This window comes from Ciona robusta, chromosome 2 (genome assembly GCF_009617815.1).
Source record: "Ciona robusta chromosome 2, ASM961781v2".
Taxonomy (NCBI): domain Eukaryota; kingdom Metazoa; phylum Chordata; class Ascidiacea; order Phlebobranchia; family Cionidae; genus Ciona; species Ciona robusta.
This window is the reverse complement of record NC_143236.1, coordinates 8,393,107-8,409,685: the sequence shown is the minus strand read 5'-3', so window position 1 is coordinate 8,409,685 and position 16,579 is coordinate 8,393,107. Positions and strand designations below refer to the sequence as shown.

Sequence of the window (16,579 nt, the reverse complement as noted above, 5' to 3'; positions counted from 1 at the left end):
ACCCGATATTTATTCTTCTCAATTACAAAGGTAAACATTGAGCTCGTGTTGAATTGTTTTGCAAATATCGCAGCTGTGACGCAACAATGTTAGTGAATTAGTATGGGGTTCAAGAATAATACATTACACAGGATGATTGTTACGTCATATAAGGCAGTTGTTGTGAGATATTAAAGTGGGCAATATGATCAATCAATATTGCCTCTTTTAGAAATTAACAATAAATGTTATTTATAGAGTTATACGTATATAGGAATTAAAACACGGCGATGTACGACTTATTTACTTTCTGATTATACTGCAGTGTAAAAAGCATGGCGTTATTTATTAAAGGAAACTGCTGTTTGTTGTATTAAAATAATTAAAATTAATATGGGTTTATATATACGCCTGGTTTCTACATTTTACTATGACTTTTTTTTGCCACATCATAGCGTTTTCATATCTCGTTGTATTAGGTGGTTAGGTTAGAAACTGTAGTCAAATCTTCTTCTTAATATTTGACGTCACCGTTTCACCATATCTGACGTCATCACGTTGCCATGGCACCCAGTGTAGCGGGGAAATTCCCTTCCATATCTCACCCGTTGTCAAGACTGGGCAGCAGAGAACAACTTTCTATCAGCGGGTAAGATGTTGCATGAGAGTAAGGTCCTTTTCGAGGGCCTGAGATTTAAATCAGAGTTGGCCCATTATCCCAACACTGTATATGCACATTCTGTTCTATATGGGTGAGGTCCAATAGTGAGGCATGCCATGGGACCTGGGATTTAGGCCAGAGTTGGCCCATTACCCCAACATTGTATATGCACATTCTGTTCTATATGGGTGAGGTCCTACAGTGAGGCATGCCATGGGACCTGGGATTTAGGCCAGAGTTGGCCCATTACCCCAACATTGTATATGCACATTCTGTTCTATATGGGTGATGTCCAATAGTGGGGCATGCCATGTGATCAGGGATTTAGGCTAGAGTTGGCTCACGAACAGTGTGACTAGTATTGTTCGGATAATACTTTTGGAACAGAACAGTGTTATAGAAGAGTGGGGAAAGATGGGACACCTTTTCATACTATTTTCTCATCCAATTTGGTAGTAAACAAAAAACATTCAAAGAATTATAAAAACGTATCTTTATGACTTCCATAGACCGTTAAATGTTTAAAACACGATCAGAATATTTCGATATTATGTGGTAAATGTGCCCCATCTTCCCCGGCCCTCTATTAAACGACTATTGTTGCCTTACCACGCGGGAATAAATAATTTTAATTTGCTGCGTGTTTTATATGTTCTGCTTATTCTCTTCTTTTTTTCGGCTCTGGATAACTGTGAATTCTTACCAGTTACGAATAGATTATTTAAGTTAATTACACGGGCATAGTGGCAGATAAAAAACAGTTATTTTTTACCCGCGAAGTGGCGGTAGAGATCTATTTTCTACAGCAAAATTACGATTTCGCGCTAATTTTGAAAGATCTTTCCTAGAGTTCCAAAACTAATTTAAGTATACTGGAACGTTTTTTTTACGAAGGACGTCACGTGATGGAGCTCAGTCCGTTGATTGGTCGTTCGCCTCACCGTCTCCGCCACCCGTGAGGAGCCGAAGTGTGGCGGGTTCGAATCTCAGCGAAAGGACTTCTGTGGACGGTGGAAGAAAACTTAAAACGGAAGAAGTTAGTAGTTATTATTAAGTTGACTATTTTGGGTTGTAATACGTTTCATTTTTGGCATGGGAGTGGCAACCATGGATAAGTCACTCAAGTTCCCTCCCACAAGGATATAAATGGCCAAACCAACCAAAAGTCATGTCTGCTTATCCCACACTGCAATAGCTTCAGCAACTTGACTGTGGGCATGGGAGTGGCAACCATGGATAAGTCACTCAAGTTCCCACTCACGAGGATATAAATGACCAAACCAACCAAAAGTCATGTCTGCTTATCCACACACTGCAATAGCTTCAGCCACTTGACTGCGGGCATAGGAGTGGCAACCATGGATAAGTCACTCAAGTTCCCACCCACGAGGATATAAATGACCAAACCAACCAAAAGTCATGTCTGCTTATCCACACACTGCAATAGCTTCAGCAACTTGACTGCGGGCATGGGAGTGGCAACCGCTAAGTCTAAAACACTCAGAAAAAACTATTGAAATATCAAATGTCCTGTAATTTAAATGTTTTCAGAAACAAACAGATTTGTTAAAACATAATCCACCAATTGTAATTGTCTCTTTAAAGTGTTTGTAATTACATCAGCTTATAAATAGGAACAATACAGGTATCAGTTACAGAACAGTTTAACCATTCTTACATAACAATAGACTTTGTTTGCTGATAAACTTGTACCAAGCTTGTAAGAAACAATAATGTAAAAAATTTTAAAAATTGTAAATCTAAAATTTAAACTTAAAGCCTAAATGGGAAAATAAAATATTAATATTTTATGTGTTTGGTGTATTACCCAGTATTACACACACATGCTATAACTGGACAGGGCGCATGAGGTATTTAAATAAAAAAGTAACATACATAGTAACTCGTAAGCAGGCACGAGTTGTATAAAATGGAACACCCGTGTTATAACGACTGTCTTCCCGCCAAGTGAGGATAAAAAAGCTTCATTTATTTGTTCAAAAATATCAATTATAATACCTTAAAGGCCCAAAAGATAATTAAATAAAAATAATTTTTGTATCTTACTCCAAAGTGAATAAATTACATTGATTTCTCTAGTATATCAGTTTATTTAAAGAACTAATTCCTCCATTTAGATAATCGCGACACTTGAAGAAAAACTTCGTTCAAATAATTTTCATTCTGTCCGAAAATTGTTTCGATCTAACGACCCTAACGGTGAGGGAAAAGTAACGAAAGAAGCTTTTTGTCGGATACTGTGGCATTTATGTGGGTACTTGTCTACAAGGCAGATTAGCCATGTTCTAAAAAGGTTAGGATTGTGAAAGTAGAGTTATGTAATTCCTAATTGCAATAACTTAGTTACACTAACTCCTATTTAACAAAATAAAAAAATTATGAATAATAAAATGATTGTAAAAGGAAAGTTACGTAATTGGGAAAAGAATGATTACAAACCGGCAACTCATAAGCGGGCACAAGGTGTATGAAACAGAACATCCATGTTATTTTGATTGTTGCCCCCCACTCCACGATAACTAAGTTATATATTCATTTATTTAACAAAATATATGAAAAACATCAACTAAAATACCTGAAAAAATGATTTAAACAAAGATAGTTATTTTATCTTGCCCCACCAGGTTATCTTTGGATAAAAAAACCTCGATATCGTTCGAAGATCTTGTTGCTTGTTTTCGTCAATCGGTGTCACAGGGTGGAGCTACAGAGCAGGAGAAAAATGCCCAACTTTTCAAACCGCCATTTTCGGCCCCAGATCGACTTTATGAGGTGGGACCATTAATGTTTAGGTGGTGCAGTGTTTTCAACATACTATGGGCAGTTTATCGATTTTTTTTCACGAAAAGTCTTGGCCATGTACTTTTCTAGAAGCTTGATAAATATTTCAATTTAAACTGACCAACCACAAATTTATATCTTTTTATTAAGTCTATTTATAAATAAAATTTTTATTTATAAAATATATAATTATTTTTATTATCAAGATTTGTATATTTTTTTTTCATAGAGATCCCATTCCACCCCCCAACCCTCAAATATCCGCTCGATGGCATCAGAGAGCTTGGCTAATGAAGCGGAACATTCTTGGAACGAGTTGAAAAAGTTAGCGAGCACTGGGTGAGAGAATTAGAAATATTATACTGGTGGAAATGTTTTGTATTGTATCTATATTGGGTTCAAATCCAGGCCAGGGTTGGAACACCAGGGATCCTGGGTTCAAATCCAGGTCATGGTTGGAACACCAGGGATCCTGGGTTCAAATCCAGGCCAGGGTTAGAACACCAGGGATCCTGGGTTCAAATCCAGGCCAGGGTTGGAACACCAGGGATCTAGTGTTAGATTTAAAGACTAATTGATCATTTTTTATACCAAAGGAATCTGACTAAAATTTAAATTTAATTTTTTTTAGAAACTTGGATTTTCATGATTATTTTCCCCCCATGTGTTTTGGTGAAGGAGCTTACGTAATACCTGGTCAACTAAGGGAATGTTTGACTAAACTCAACATTCTGTCTTCTGATGCTATTTGTGCAAAAATATTTCGAAGGTTTGGAAGTAGGGATGCACATTACAGAATAATTAGGTATTCTAGGATATCCTAGAATACTTTATTTCGAATCTAGAATTCCGAATCTAGAATTTCGAATCTTTTTATGTTTATAGGAAAAAATAATTTCACCCACATAAGTCAGTTTATTGACTCTTTATTAGTAGCCTTGTTGGATCATGAGCTGTAAAATGACCAAAAATTGTACTATTGGGGAGTTTTTGCGTCACGAAACGTATAGCAGGCTATGAAAAGACGTTGCGAAACGTTTACTCTCGAAAGTCCCACAAACACAAAAATATTTTTTTTCAAAATTAATAAGTTTTAAAAATTGTTATTATAGTATATGAGATGACATATGATGACGTCATTAAACAGAATACCGAATCCCGTAATTAGATTCGAATACAAAAGGATTCGAATCTCACGGATTCAAAATTCTGTAATGTGCATCCCTATTTGGAAGTATATGCTTTATGGAGATTGGTTGCCAATATTGGTGTCACATTTGCCCGGCGCCGTGGCGTAGTGGTCAGCACGCCTGCCTCTAACCCAGAGGTAATGAGTTCAAGGCTCGTCGCTGCTACCGTTGTAGGCGTATGTGTCCTTGAGCAAGACACTTAACGGCAATTGCTCCAACCCAGTGGTCACTAATGGGTTGTCCAAATTATCAGCCATACATAAAAATGAAAAAAAAAAAAAAAAAAATCTAAAAAAAAATAATCACCCACAAAGTAACATACTTGGTAACTTGTAAGCTGGCGCGAGGTGCACACACGCGTGTTATAACGACTCTCGTTTTCCGGCCACGGAGATAAGGTGAACAATTTTGTTCCATACTAAACTGAAAAGTCATAATTTTAGCTGCAGTTAACAAAAAGTCACAAGTTCCCTTATGTGTCTATCAATGCAAATATAAAACAGTATTCTAGGATTTCTCTCTTCTATATTACTGCTATATTAGTAGCCCCTAAGTAATATGCTAATATTTTATCACTGCTATATTAGTAACCCCTAATCAACTTTAAATATTCCCCACAGTAAATTTGAGGGAGGTAGCCCGTACGCCGTCCACACAAAGAAGTTGTTCAATATGTTGGGGTTGGACGAACATGGACAGTTGGTTGTCATGGATACATCGAGGTCCGTTGCCATGGATACGGGGCGTAAAGAAACAACAAGAAGTTTAACTAGGTTGGTTATAATAAGTGGTCCCTTTTTTTTAAAAAAATGAATAAAAATGGAGGAAGTTATAGAAATGTAAAATAATTTGAAAAAATGCCACATTCTGATACTTTTGCTACTATGTATAATACAATATAAATCTTCTGGTTTTTCCAGAAAAAACCTTAATTCAGTTGTGTGTTTTATTCCAATATATATCTGTCATGAAACTTTGACCTTTTCTTTGCATAAATAATTACTTTTTTCCTAGATCGAGTAAACCAACAGTGATTATGACACCTAAGCCACGTCCTGTGACATCACAATCACTTGGTAAATTATTGGTTTCTGCTTTTTGGTCTGTTGTGTATATATATATATTTGTTAATGGGAATATGTTGCCCCAAGAGAAGGACTTTTGGCCACAACAATTAGCCGTCTTTTGGCCGCACCAATTAGCCGTAAAATTATAGTTTATCATTAGTTTATGTTTAGACCAATGTAAAATGTGCTTTCCCTAATCTTGGGTTCCTTGGCATGCCTTGTCCTAAAATTAATTTTTTCTTTTAATTGTTGTAAAAAATAAACTTTTTTTCCCTATAGATTACTCTGCCAAGAAACGGGACCCCACCCCCATTATGACATCACATATGCGACCGAAAACCTCGTTAGAAACAGTGACGCAGTTCGACGGCGATGTTGGAGAGTTCGTGGGAAAGATGGTGGGAAATTTATATATGGTTACAAATATCTGAGATTTATTTTATTATGAAATATCTGTGTATGTGTTGGTGTTAGGGTTGTATGAAACAGAACACTCGTGTTGCAATAACTGTCGTTTTTACCATGCGAGTATAAATAAATAAGCTACATATGTGGTAATTTGATAGTGGGCACGAGGTGTATAAAAAAGAACACCCATGCAAGGACATACGTGGTAACTCATAAGCGGGCATGAGGTGTATGAAACAGAACACCTGTGTTATAACGACTGCCGTTGCCCCGCCATGTGAGGATAAGTAAGTTACATACGTGTTAACTCATAAGCAGGCACGAGGTGTATGAAACAGAACACCCGTGTTATAATGACTGCCGTTGCCCCGCCATGTGAGGATAAATAAGTTACATACGTGTTAACTCATAAGCAGGCACGAGGTGTATGAAACAGAACACCCGCGTTATAACGACTTCCGTTGCCCCGCCATGTGAGGATAAATAAGGTATATTCATTTATTCAATAATGAAACCATCTCAACTTTCCACTCAGCTTGAAGAAAGCAACATCAGTTTCATCCGAGCTGTTGAGATTCGAGAGAAGAAAGGATTTATTTCCAAACCCGACTTCAAGGAACTTTTAAAGTTTCTTAGGATTTCGTTGAAAGCGATAGATCTTGAACATTTTCTCGCAAGGTGATTATGATGTCATAGAATCTAATGTGAATATATCATAGTGTGAACATTGTTTATCTTTGCATGGCGTGGTAAAGACAGTCGTTATAACACGGGTGTTCTGTTTCATACACCTCGTTCTCGCTTACGAGTTACCATGTATGTAACTTTGTTTATGATTGTTTTTATGTATGGCTGATAGTTTAGACAACCCTTTAGTGACCACTTGGTTGGAGCAATAGACTTAAAGTATCTTGCCCAAAGAAACAATATCACTTTTACCTTACAATTCTTCACGTTTAATACTAGAACTATTTAACAACAATCCCCATTGTGACATCATAGGAATGGACTTCGTAGAAATGATGGTTTGATTAATTCAAGGCTTCTGATTCGTCGATTACAAAGTCGGTCGTCACGAGGATTGCTAAATAAGGTCATGAGGAATCAAGAACATTTGTGAGTGTGACATCATAATGAATATTGTTTTGCCTTTTTTCATTATTTGTGTGGCTGACAATTTGACACAGTTGTTTTGTATGATACACCTCATGCCATCTTACGAGTTACCAAGTATGTAATTTTGTGAGTGATTATTTTTTCTGTATGTATGACACTTCAGATAACTTGGGGAAAAAATAGGTGTTTTGGCCTTTGTTAGACCTTTGGGCACTCGTTGTTGGCTGTCAAACTATATTTAACAATAAAACTTCACCATTAAATTATAAAATCTATTCTGTATGGGCAAAGGCCCATCGCCACAATACCCTTGTGCGTCCTAAAGTGATGCGCTTTTGAAATCCTTTAAAATTTAATTGTGACATCACAAACCAATAAACCATTATAGATTCCATGCGACGACCCCGCCACAAACACCTCTAGATGGCGCTAGTGCGCTCCACCTTGAAACGAAACTCGTCGAAATATTTCAACGAGAATTTCTTGCTTTGTTGTCGGCGTTCCGGCAGTTTGATCCGAACGGAACCGGATTCTTAACTTTGGTTGGTTATGTGTTGATGCTCTGTGTGGTTTAGTGGGGCGGGGCAAGATGGTTCATTTTTTTTGTCCCATTTGGTAATAAACGATAATATTTACAGAATTGTATAAATGTTTTCCCACGACTCTAAAAAAGCGTTGTTAATTAATAAAAACACAATTGGTAATAATGGGATTTAGGTGCTAACGATATCCACCTTATCCTACAGTACTATACGTTCTATACTTGCAAGGTAAAGGTTTCATGGGAAACTAATAATTTAAATCTTATTTCCACCACTAGGAGGAATTCCGCGTAGCGTTAGAACATCGATTCACGACGCGCTTCACCGACCAAGCGTGGAACAACTTCGTTAACTCCTCGTTCGTGCGTCTCGTGTCGCCGCCCTCTAACGCCACCCAGGGACAACTTGGTTACGTAGCTTACAACGATTTTCTCGCCAAGTATGATGTCATGCTGAGGTAATAATGGGTGTTATGAGCGAAACAATAAAATAGATTTTTACCAAACATGAATTTATTTTTGCTATGAATTTATTTTTGTTTTGTTGGGTCACTCAACAAAGCACACCATGGGACCTGAAGCTTAGTCCAGTATTGGCTCACTACCTTGACAGTCAGGGTGCTACAACCCATTAGTGACCACTGGGTTGGAGCAATTGTCGATAAGTGTCTTGCCCAAGGACACATACGCCCACAATGGTAGCAGCATCGAGCCCTGAACTCATTACCTCTAAGTTAAAGGCAGCCGCGCTAACCACTATACCACGGCGTCGACTGACGGATAAAAGCACTTTGAACTTCATCCCATATCTCGCATTCCTCATAAAGTTATGACCCTTGCATCATTATGTCCTCCAGACCATCCACTGCGGATGAAGATGATCCTTGGAAGGAGCAAGAGGTTGATGTTGCAGCATTGAGAGAACATAAGGATCGGTACACCAAGAGCATGGATGTTGATCCTAAGAACCATATGCATAGGTGGGGGGTTATAAACAAAAAAATGCATCATATTATTTTCACATTTTGGTGTAATGACTGTTATAACACGGTTATAACACGGCTGTTCTTGTTATAACACAGGTGTTCTGTTTCATACACCTCATGCCTGATTACGAGTTACCACGTACGTAACTTATTCATTCTCGCGAGAGGAGCAAAATTGAGTTGCTATGCACGAACAAAATGTGGCCACCATGGGCGTTAGCAACATTATTTATATATATTTTTTTTTATTCATGAAATTCATTAATAGATATCATTTTAACAATATATATATATATATTTTATACCATTTATTGATAACATGCCACGCCCAGACATGAACCACGCCCACTCGAGCAGTTAGAGGCAACCCTAGTGGATGTTTTCGTTTACAAGTTCCATAACTTCAAGAAGGAGTATGACATCATAGTGAGAGAGGATTTCTGCAGAGTTGACAAAGAGAAGTTTGATTATATTTTATTCAGGTATTTGTTGTGTATTATTAATGTATTATAAAGGGAATATCCATGTAAATACATACTCTATATAATAATGTAAAGAATTGGATTTTGTATTTCTACTTATTTCTGATATGTTATATGTCATAGCAAAAATCTGAATTAAAATATGAAATGTGTATTAGGTCGAAAAGTAGTTTTGTTCAGGTATTTGGGGCTTTGCTAATGTGAGTAAGATCGTTTCAAATAAAACTTTTACGCTTGTAAAATACAAGCTGTGTGTATTGTTGTAAAGATATGGATTTTATACTGTACATAATACTGTTTTTGGATTGAGCCAAAATGTACAAAAAAAGTGTTACCCATTACCATTAAGCTAACTAACCATAGAAAATATATTCATTCTAAAAATCTTCCATAAAACCAACCAATCAAGTTTTGTTCTCATAGGTTCTTACATCACATAATAAGAATATTCATTTTTAGTTGCTTGGCACTACATCACATTAGGAAACCTGGGATCTAGGCCTAAGTTGACCCTATTTCCATTAGGCTTTATATTTTGGTTAATCTTCACTTACCATTGGAAACATGTTCCTTCTAATTTCATTAGGAGTCACATTTAAGCCCACCAACCATAGGCAATGGAATTAGACCCTTTTTAAACACCTTTATACAAACAGATGTGGTTTTGTTCTCACCCCAAGTGAATTATCCCGGCTCTGGTTAAGTATGCCCATCACCAGGCCGATGGAATCACTATCTATACCAACCATTCTACAGCATGTGATGAGGCTTTATTATTCAACATTGCTGCCAGGTTAGTTTAGTTACATATGCTTATCTTATGTTCTCTGTAGATTGGGTGCTATGGTAAATGTCAGGAAAATTTGGATTTAGGCAAGAGTTGGTTCATTACCCTAACCATAATATGTTGTGTTTTATATGGGTGTGGTCCTACAACGAGACATGCCAAATGGGCTGAGATATGGGCCAGAGTTGGGCAATTATATTTGAAAATGTCACTTACAGTTTAGTGTTGTTTTCTTTGTCTGTTTGTTTTGTAACTTTGCCCTGACTCATTGGTCACTACTGGGCTGTCTGAACTGTCAGCTATACAAAAAAGCAATTAAACACAAAGTTACATATGTGGTAACACTAACTTGTATGCAAGCACGAGGTGTATGAAACAGAACACTTGTATTATAACAACTGCCGTTATCCGCAATGTGAGGATAAATAAGTTACATACAAGGTAACTTGTAAACAGGCATGAGGTGTATGAAACAGAACGCTTGTGTTATAATGACTGCCCGCCATGCGAGGAAAAAAAATTTACATTCATCCGTTTATTTAAAAACAATAATTTTTTGCAGGTAAATTCAGCAAGACATCCCGCGATAGCTCGATAGTAAGCCATGTACTGGAGAAGATAAGAGAGCCCGTGGTGTCGCACTGGTCGGTGCTGAAGAAGAAACTAAGGTTCCTAGATCCAATGGGGACTTCCAGGATTCCAAAGGTGATGGTACTATGATTGTTGTCATTTTAGTCAGGTGCTATGGTTTAATGGATAAGTACTAGCATTCTAATTAAAGAGATACCGTCTTCGATGCTTAATACGGATAAATATATTACAATTAGGAATTAATTTTTCATATCATTCATTCATAGTTTTATATAAGTAGTCTGGGTGTTGGGATAATAGGCCAACTCTGGCATAAATCCCAGAGCACCTTAACCAATAACCATATAGAATAGAATACGTTATTTTATTCATTATCATCTCTTTATGACATCACAGGAAGACATACTTACGATATTAAGTGGTTTACGACCGAATATTCTCGACATGGAACTGCTCTACCTGGTGGAGATGCTCGAATCCAGGGTACCAGGGAAAACGAATTATTTTCGACTAATGGAATATTACGCTAAGAATCCGAAACGTAAGAAACCAGTGGAGGGGGCAAGAGAGCCACTGTTGTCGTCGGACTCCATGAGATGTAAGTTGAAATGAAGGTTATAAGATTTCTATCTTACGGTTAATGCATTGTAAAAAAGTTGTGACAAACTGATCTGTAGATATTTGTAAGTCTCTTTTTTTTATGAGATGTAAGTTAATATAAATGAATAAATGTTATAAGATTTCTATATTTGGATATATATTATAAAAACCTTTGACAAAATGAGTCCTAAATTTAATGAGTCGTAAATTCGTAAATTTATCTTTTTTGTAAGTCTCATCTTCTTATGAGATGTAAGTTCAACATGAATGTAATAAAATATCTAACTCTTTGCATGAATGTAATATAGAAAATATAGGTATGACAAAATAAGTTGTGTGTGGTTTTAAAACTAAATCACCTCTCACTGTTTAGACTAGTTTGGCCACTAATCGGTGGTCCAAATTATAACCTAAGCTATTGTGTTGGTACAAATAAACAAAATTTATGTTGCTCAAATCCCTTACCAGACAGCCATGATGACCCAGTTAAAGATTTCAATCGACCGAAACAACATAACTATTGTCACCCAAACCCGGTTAAACCAGACTTCATCTCGCTTCGTAACGCTCCGTCAACTTCTCCATTCAAGCGTGTAACAATGCATCCAACTATGACCAAACAAAGAAAGTTGAAACCTGGGGAGAAAAGAAATGAAGGTGTTGATTGAATGAGTGGATGTAACTTTAATAGCTTTTCTCTAATGCTACTTATTTATCCTCGCATGGTGGGGCAACAACAGTCATTATAACACGGGTGTTCTGTTTCATACACCTCGTGCCCGCTTTCAAGTTGCCACATATGTAACTTATTTATCTTTGCATGACGGGGCAACGACAGTCATTATAACACTGGTGTTCTGTTTGATACACCTCGTGCCCGCTTACCAGTTACCACTTATGTAATTTATTTATCCTCGCATGGTGGGGCAACAACAGTCGTTATAACACAGGTGTTCTGTTTCATACACCTCGTGCATGCTTCCAAATTACCACGTATTTAACTTTGTGGGTGAATAATTTTATATGGGCTGACAAATATCTACATGGTACTGAGAGTTGTTATTCTATGTAACTTGTTTAATATTATAATCTGTTTCGTTGGTGCCCTTATGATTTACTACGTATGTATGTGATTGTTTGTTCTTTGTTTGTTGTTTTAATGGCTCCTGATGTAAGTGGTAACTCTCAAGCAGGCATGATGTGTTTAAAATAGAACACCCGTGTCATAACGACTATCGTTGCGCTGCCTAACCTGTCTGCCACTATGCCAGGTAGCTTCAAAGAACAGTCATCCACAAAGTTACATAAGAAACAACTTGAAAGTGGGTACAAGGTGTATAAAACACACCCATGTTATAACGACTGTCGTTGCCCACCATGTACAAACATGGTAACTCTAGGAGGCGCAAGGTGTATGAAACAGAACCCCCGTGTTATAAAATATAAACTTACAATGTTATTTCTATTTTTACAGCTGCCGAAGCAAACCCGAATTATTCATATCGAGGTAACTACACAACCCTTCAGCGCCACCCACTGTCTGCTGCACCATCCAATGAAAGTACGTATTATGATGTCATGATTCGTGTATTATGACGTCATTATTTTTGTGTCAAAACCTATTTATGTGTTGTAAAGATTAGTCCTGCTACTTGTAGCTGCTTGTGTCCTTGGGCAAAACGCTTAACCTGCAATTGTTCTAATTCAGAAGTTACTTATGGGTTGTCCAAATTCTCAGTCATACAAAAATAATTACCCACAAAGTTACATACGTAGTAACTCATAAGCTGGCACGAGGTGTATAAAACAATACGATCAATTATAACAAGTGTGATTGCCTGGACATGGCGAGCATAAACAAACTACGTTTATGCGCTGAACAACGCAAGCAGGGGCTGTATAAAACTAAACACCCGTGTTATAAGGTATAGCGTTGCCCTACAATGCGAGGATTAATAAGTTACATTTATTTAATTCATTTCCAGGCGAAGACACTTTGGTTTCCAGACGTATTAAACCGCAAGTGGGCAGCAAAGATCTCCCGTCACTTACACGCGCCCTACGTAAAGAAGATACCGATGACGTAGGCAAAATTCCCGTCCAAGCATTTCGTAAAATTCTCTCGGCTTATGGCGTTAACTTTAAGAGCAACGATCTGTACAAGCTACTCAGTCGCTACGATAGAAACATGAGCCAAAAAGTCTCATATGAAAGGTTTTTAAAGGCCATGGCTTGAGTTGGAATGGTAAAAATGCTAATTCGTTTATTTTATCTCAGCCAAGGCCTACTGGAGATATAGTAAAGTGGGGTAAGATGGGACACCTTTAGCACATGATATCTAAATATCCTTATCGTGTTTTAAACAATTAACAGCAGTCTTTAAAAGCCGTGAGGATATGGTTTTGGAGTGTTCTTTGTTTACTGTACCAAATAGGACGAGAAAACAGAATGAAAAGGTGTCCCATCTTACCCCACCCTTCTATATCTCTAGTAGGCCGTGGCTTAGCGTGTTGTGAATGACCGTCGTTTTGCTGTTAATCAAGTCGTGCTAATGTGTTAACTCCGCATTAAATATCAGATCCCATGACGGGCCGCATTGTAGGTCCTAACCAGCATATAGTATGAAATGTTATGTAAATTTAATATGGAACCTTTTTTGGGTTAATAGCGTGTTGTGAATGACCGTCGTTTTGCTGTTAATCTCTTCGCTATGGTATTAAATCGAGGTAATGTGCCAACTCTGGTCAAATATCAGATCTCATGAGGGGCCGCACTGTAGGTCCTAACCAGCATAAAAAAATGTTATGTAAATTTAATATGGAACCTTTTTTTGGGTTACTGGACCTTTGATCTAAATCCCAGGTCCATGTGTGCCTTTCCATACGACCCCACCCATACAGAATAAAATACTCGTAAATATGTTTGTACTTACGTGACCTGTTCATTCTTTAGGCTTTAACAAGGAAAAGTAGTAAGGATAAACCACCGGGAAAATTTAGTATGGTAATATGGGGTAAGATGGGACACCTTTAGTACATAACATCCAAATAACCTGATCGTGTTTTAAACAATTAACAACGAGCTATATGGATTGGTTTTAAAATTCTTTGAATGTTCTTTGTTTACTACCAAATGAGAGGAGAAAATAGAATAAAAAGGTGTCCTATCTTTCCCCACACTACTATATTTACTATATAACTGATAAACAATTGCTTTAAACGGATTTATCGTTCGCGCGTTTTTCATAATCCATCTTACAGATTTAAAATCTCGGAAACAATAGGCACTGTGATGTCATATATATCCGTTTGTTACAGCACAATGATGCAAACAGGTGCCATAACACAATATGTGGAAACTGCTGTAGGTTACTACCAAATGAGAGGAGAAAATAGAATAAAAAGGTGTCCTATCTTTCCCCACACTACTATATTTACTATATAACTGATAAACAATTGCTTTAAACGGATTTATCGTTCGCGCGTTTTTCATAATCCATCTTACAGATTTAAAATCTCGGAAACAATAGGCACTGTGATGTCATATATATCCGTTTGTTACAGCACAATGATGCAAACAGGTGCCATAACACAATATGTGGAAACTGCTGTAGGATAAAGAACGGATAATCACCCGACAGACAATATTTTAAATAAAACGTCACCTAAAGGTCCATTTTAGTTACAGTTAGAAGAGCATGTAAAATTATATACTGATTAACGTTTGATTCAGAACGACTGTTGTTGTGTATACTGTATACGGATAGTTACCAATAAAGTTTACAGTCCAACTTTTCCGCTATATGCCGTTAACAAATATGTGTATTGCGGTTAGACCGCAAGAGGTTTTACGTTTTAGCAACCACGCGTTTTAAAGGGCGCTTTCCTTAAGTTTTATCAGGTTTTAACGACTTTCGTTTTGTTGCTGGTTTCCATATTTTCGCTGTTTTATTGGTATGTTTTATATAGGGGAGTGGGGGAAGACTGGACACCTTTAGCATATAATATCCAAATATCCTGATTGTATTTTTAACAATTAACAGCGGTCTATGGGAGTCGTGGGGATTGGTTTTAAAATTCTTTGAATGTTCTTTGTTTACTACCAAATGCAACGAGAACATAGATTAAAAAGTGTCTCATATTCCCCACCCTACTATATATCAGCACTCGTACGCTGCGGATAAACGAAGCATACGGCTGAATAGTGTCTTAATTTAAGACCAAAAAGGTCGTACAAAGGCATTCTGTGGTATGTTTTACGATTGTGTATAAGGTCCAATATAGACTAAAGTATTCGCGTATATGTAGTAGGATAAGGAGAGATGGGACAATATATATAACGTCCAATATAGACAGGGTAATCTAGGTTAAATTTACATATAAACGTCCAGGACTTAGAGAGGGATTTTTCACAGAAACTTAATACTGAAATAAACTAAAGTGAACATGTTATTTCTTTGTTTAAAAGGCCTATCTTTTATTTAGGGGAATCTAAGGTTACTAAATAGCGCTGGGCGTGATGGGAAAACGTAATCTAGAGTCGAGCGATCTCGTAAACAACAAAACAGCCGGGGGCGATTAAACTACTGTTTCAGTCGTTTTTGTATTTTAAACTAAACCGTCTCGACTTTTGTTTGTCGACCGTTGTAATTGTTACTGTTGGCTTCAAACGCGCTTGCATTGTTATGTCATAATAAAAAGATCCAAAGGCGGTGTAAGCCTGTATCATTATGTAACTAACACAAACAAAAGGAAAAGATTATGCCGTAGTTCTGTTATGTAAAAAAACTAGATATCTCTTTCGAGGTAAAAAAAAAGTTAAAAAAACTCCAGTACATGTAACTTAAAACCAATATTTATCGCTATATACGCTTTATTTAGAAAAATAAAACCGGAGAAAAGGAATTCTAATGAATAATGATATGTTTGTGACGAAACTATTTAAAACTCGGGATTTTTCTTTGTTTTTTACGCATCGGCGCTTTCGTTTCGCTCGAACGTATCCTGTTTAAAATAGGAGAGAATAAAAGAAAAAAGAAAACGAGAGAGGAGAAAAATTACGTGAGTCCAAATTTCAGTCCGCAGTCTAGACTGTAGGAAGACGGTGTGTATTTTTGCGGTGTGCATTTGCAGGTTTTTAGCAATTTATTTCGCCTAGTTTCTTGGTGTTTTAGGTTTTACTGATCGCGTGGAAAATGTAATTAGTTCCAGGCGTTTTGTTTGTACATGATGATGTTAAAATGCAGTTTCATATATTCATGATGTCAAACATAGAGAACCCCATTGATTAATGTGGTGAATGCAATATACTTTGGCTCTGCTTGTTTATAGTTACCTAACAGCACAGTGAAAGCTGTTTTAAAATGTAAA

The 16,579-nt window shown here is 37.0% G+C and overlaps 1 protein-coding gene across 2 annotated transcripts; it reads left to right on the top strand.

The window, feature by feature from the left end:
- The first annotated feature begins 440 nt into the window (after window positions 1-440).
- On the top strand, window positions 441-14,137 carry LOC149740888 (EF-hand calcium-binding domain-containing protein 6-like). Of its 2 annotated transcripts, XR_016384445.1 has the most exons (22): window positions 441-628; window positions 1,535-1,676; window positions 2,779-2,954; window positions 3,286-3,433; window positions 3,672-3,781; window positions 4,074-4,211; window positions 5,253-5,405; window positions 5,647-5,708; window positions 5,979-6,097; window positions 6,643-6,785; window positions 7,110-7,223; window positions 7,612-7,765; window positions 8,044-8,222; window positions 8,622-8,744; window positions 9,083-9,232; window positions 9,889-10,025; window positions 10,582-10,724; window positions 11,007-11,208; window positions 11,679-11,867; window positions 12,685-12,771; window positions 13,196-13,812; window positions 13,990-14,137. XR_016384445.1 is itself a non-coding variant. In XM_089873016.1 (21 exons), exons 1-21 carry the CDS (start codon window positions 543-545, stop codon window positions 13,444-13,446), a joined length of 3,006 nt encoding a protein of 1,001 aa, XP_089729142.1. In that variant the 5' UTR covers window positions 441-542; the 3' UTR covers window positions 13,447-14,137. The 2 variants fall into 2 exon arrangements, 1 of the variants encoding a protein (XP_089729142.1); XM_089873016.1 differs by having other exon boundaries at window positions 13,196-14,137.
- Window positions 14,138-16,579: the final 2,442 nt, after the last annotated feature.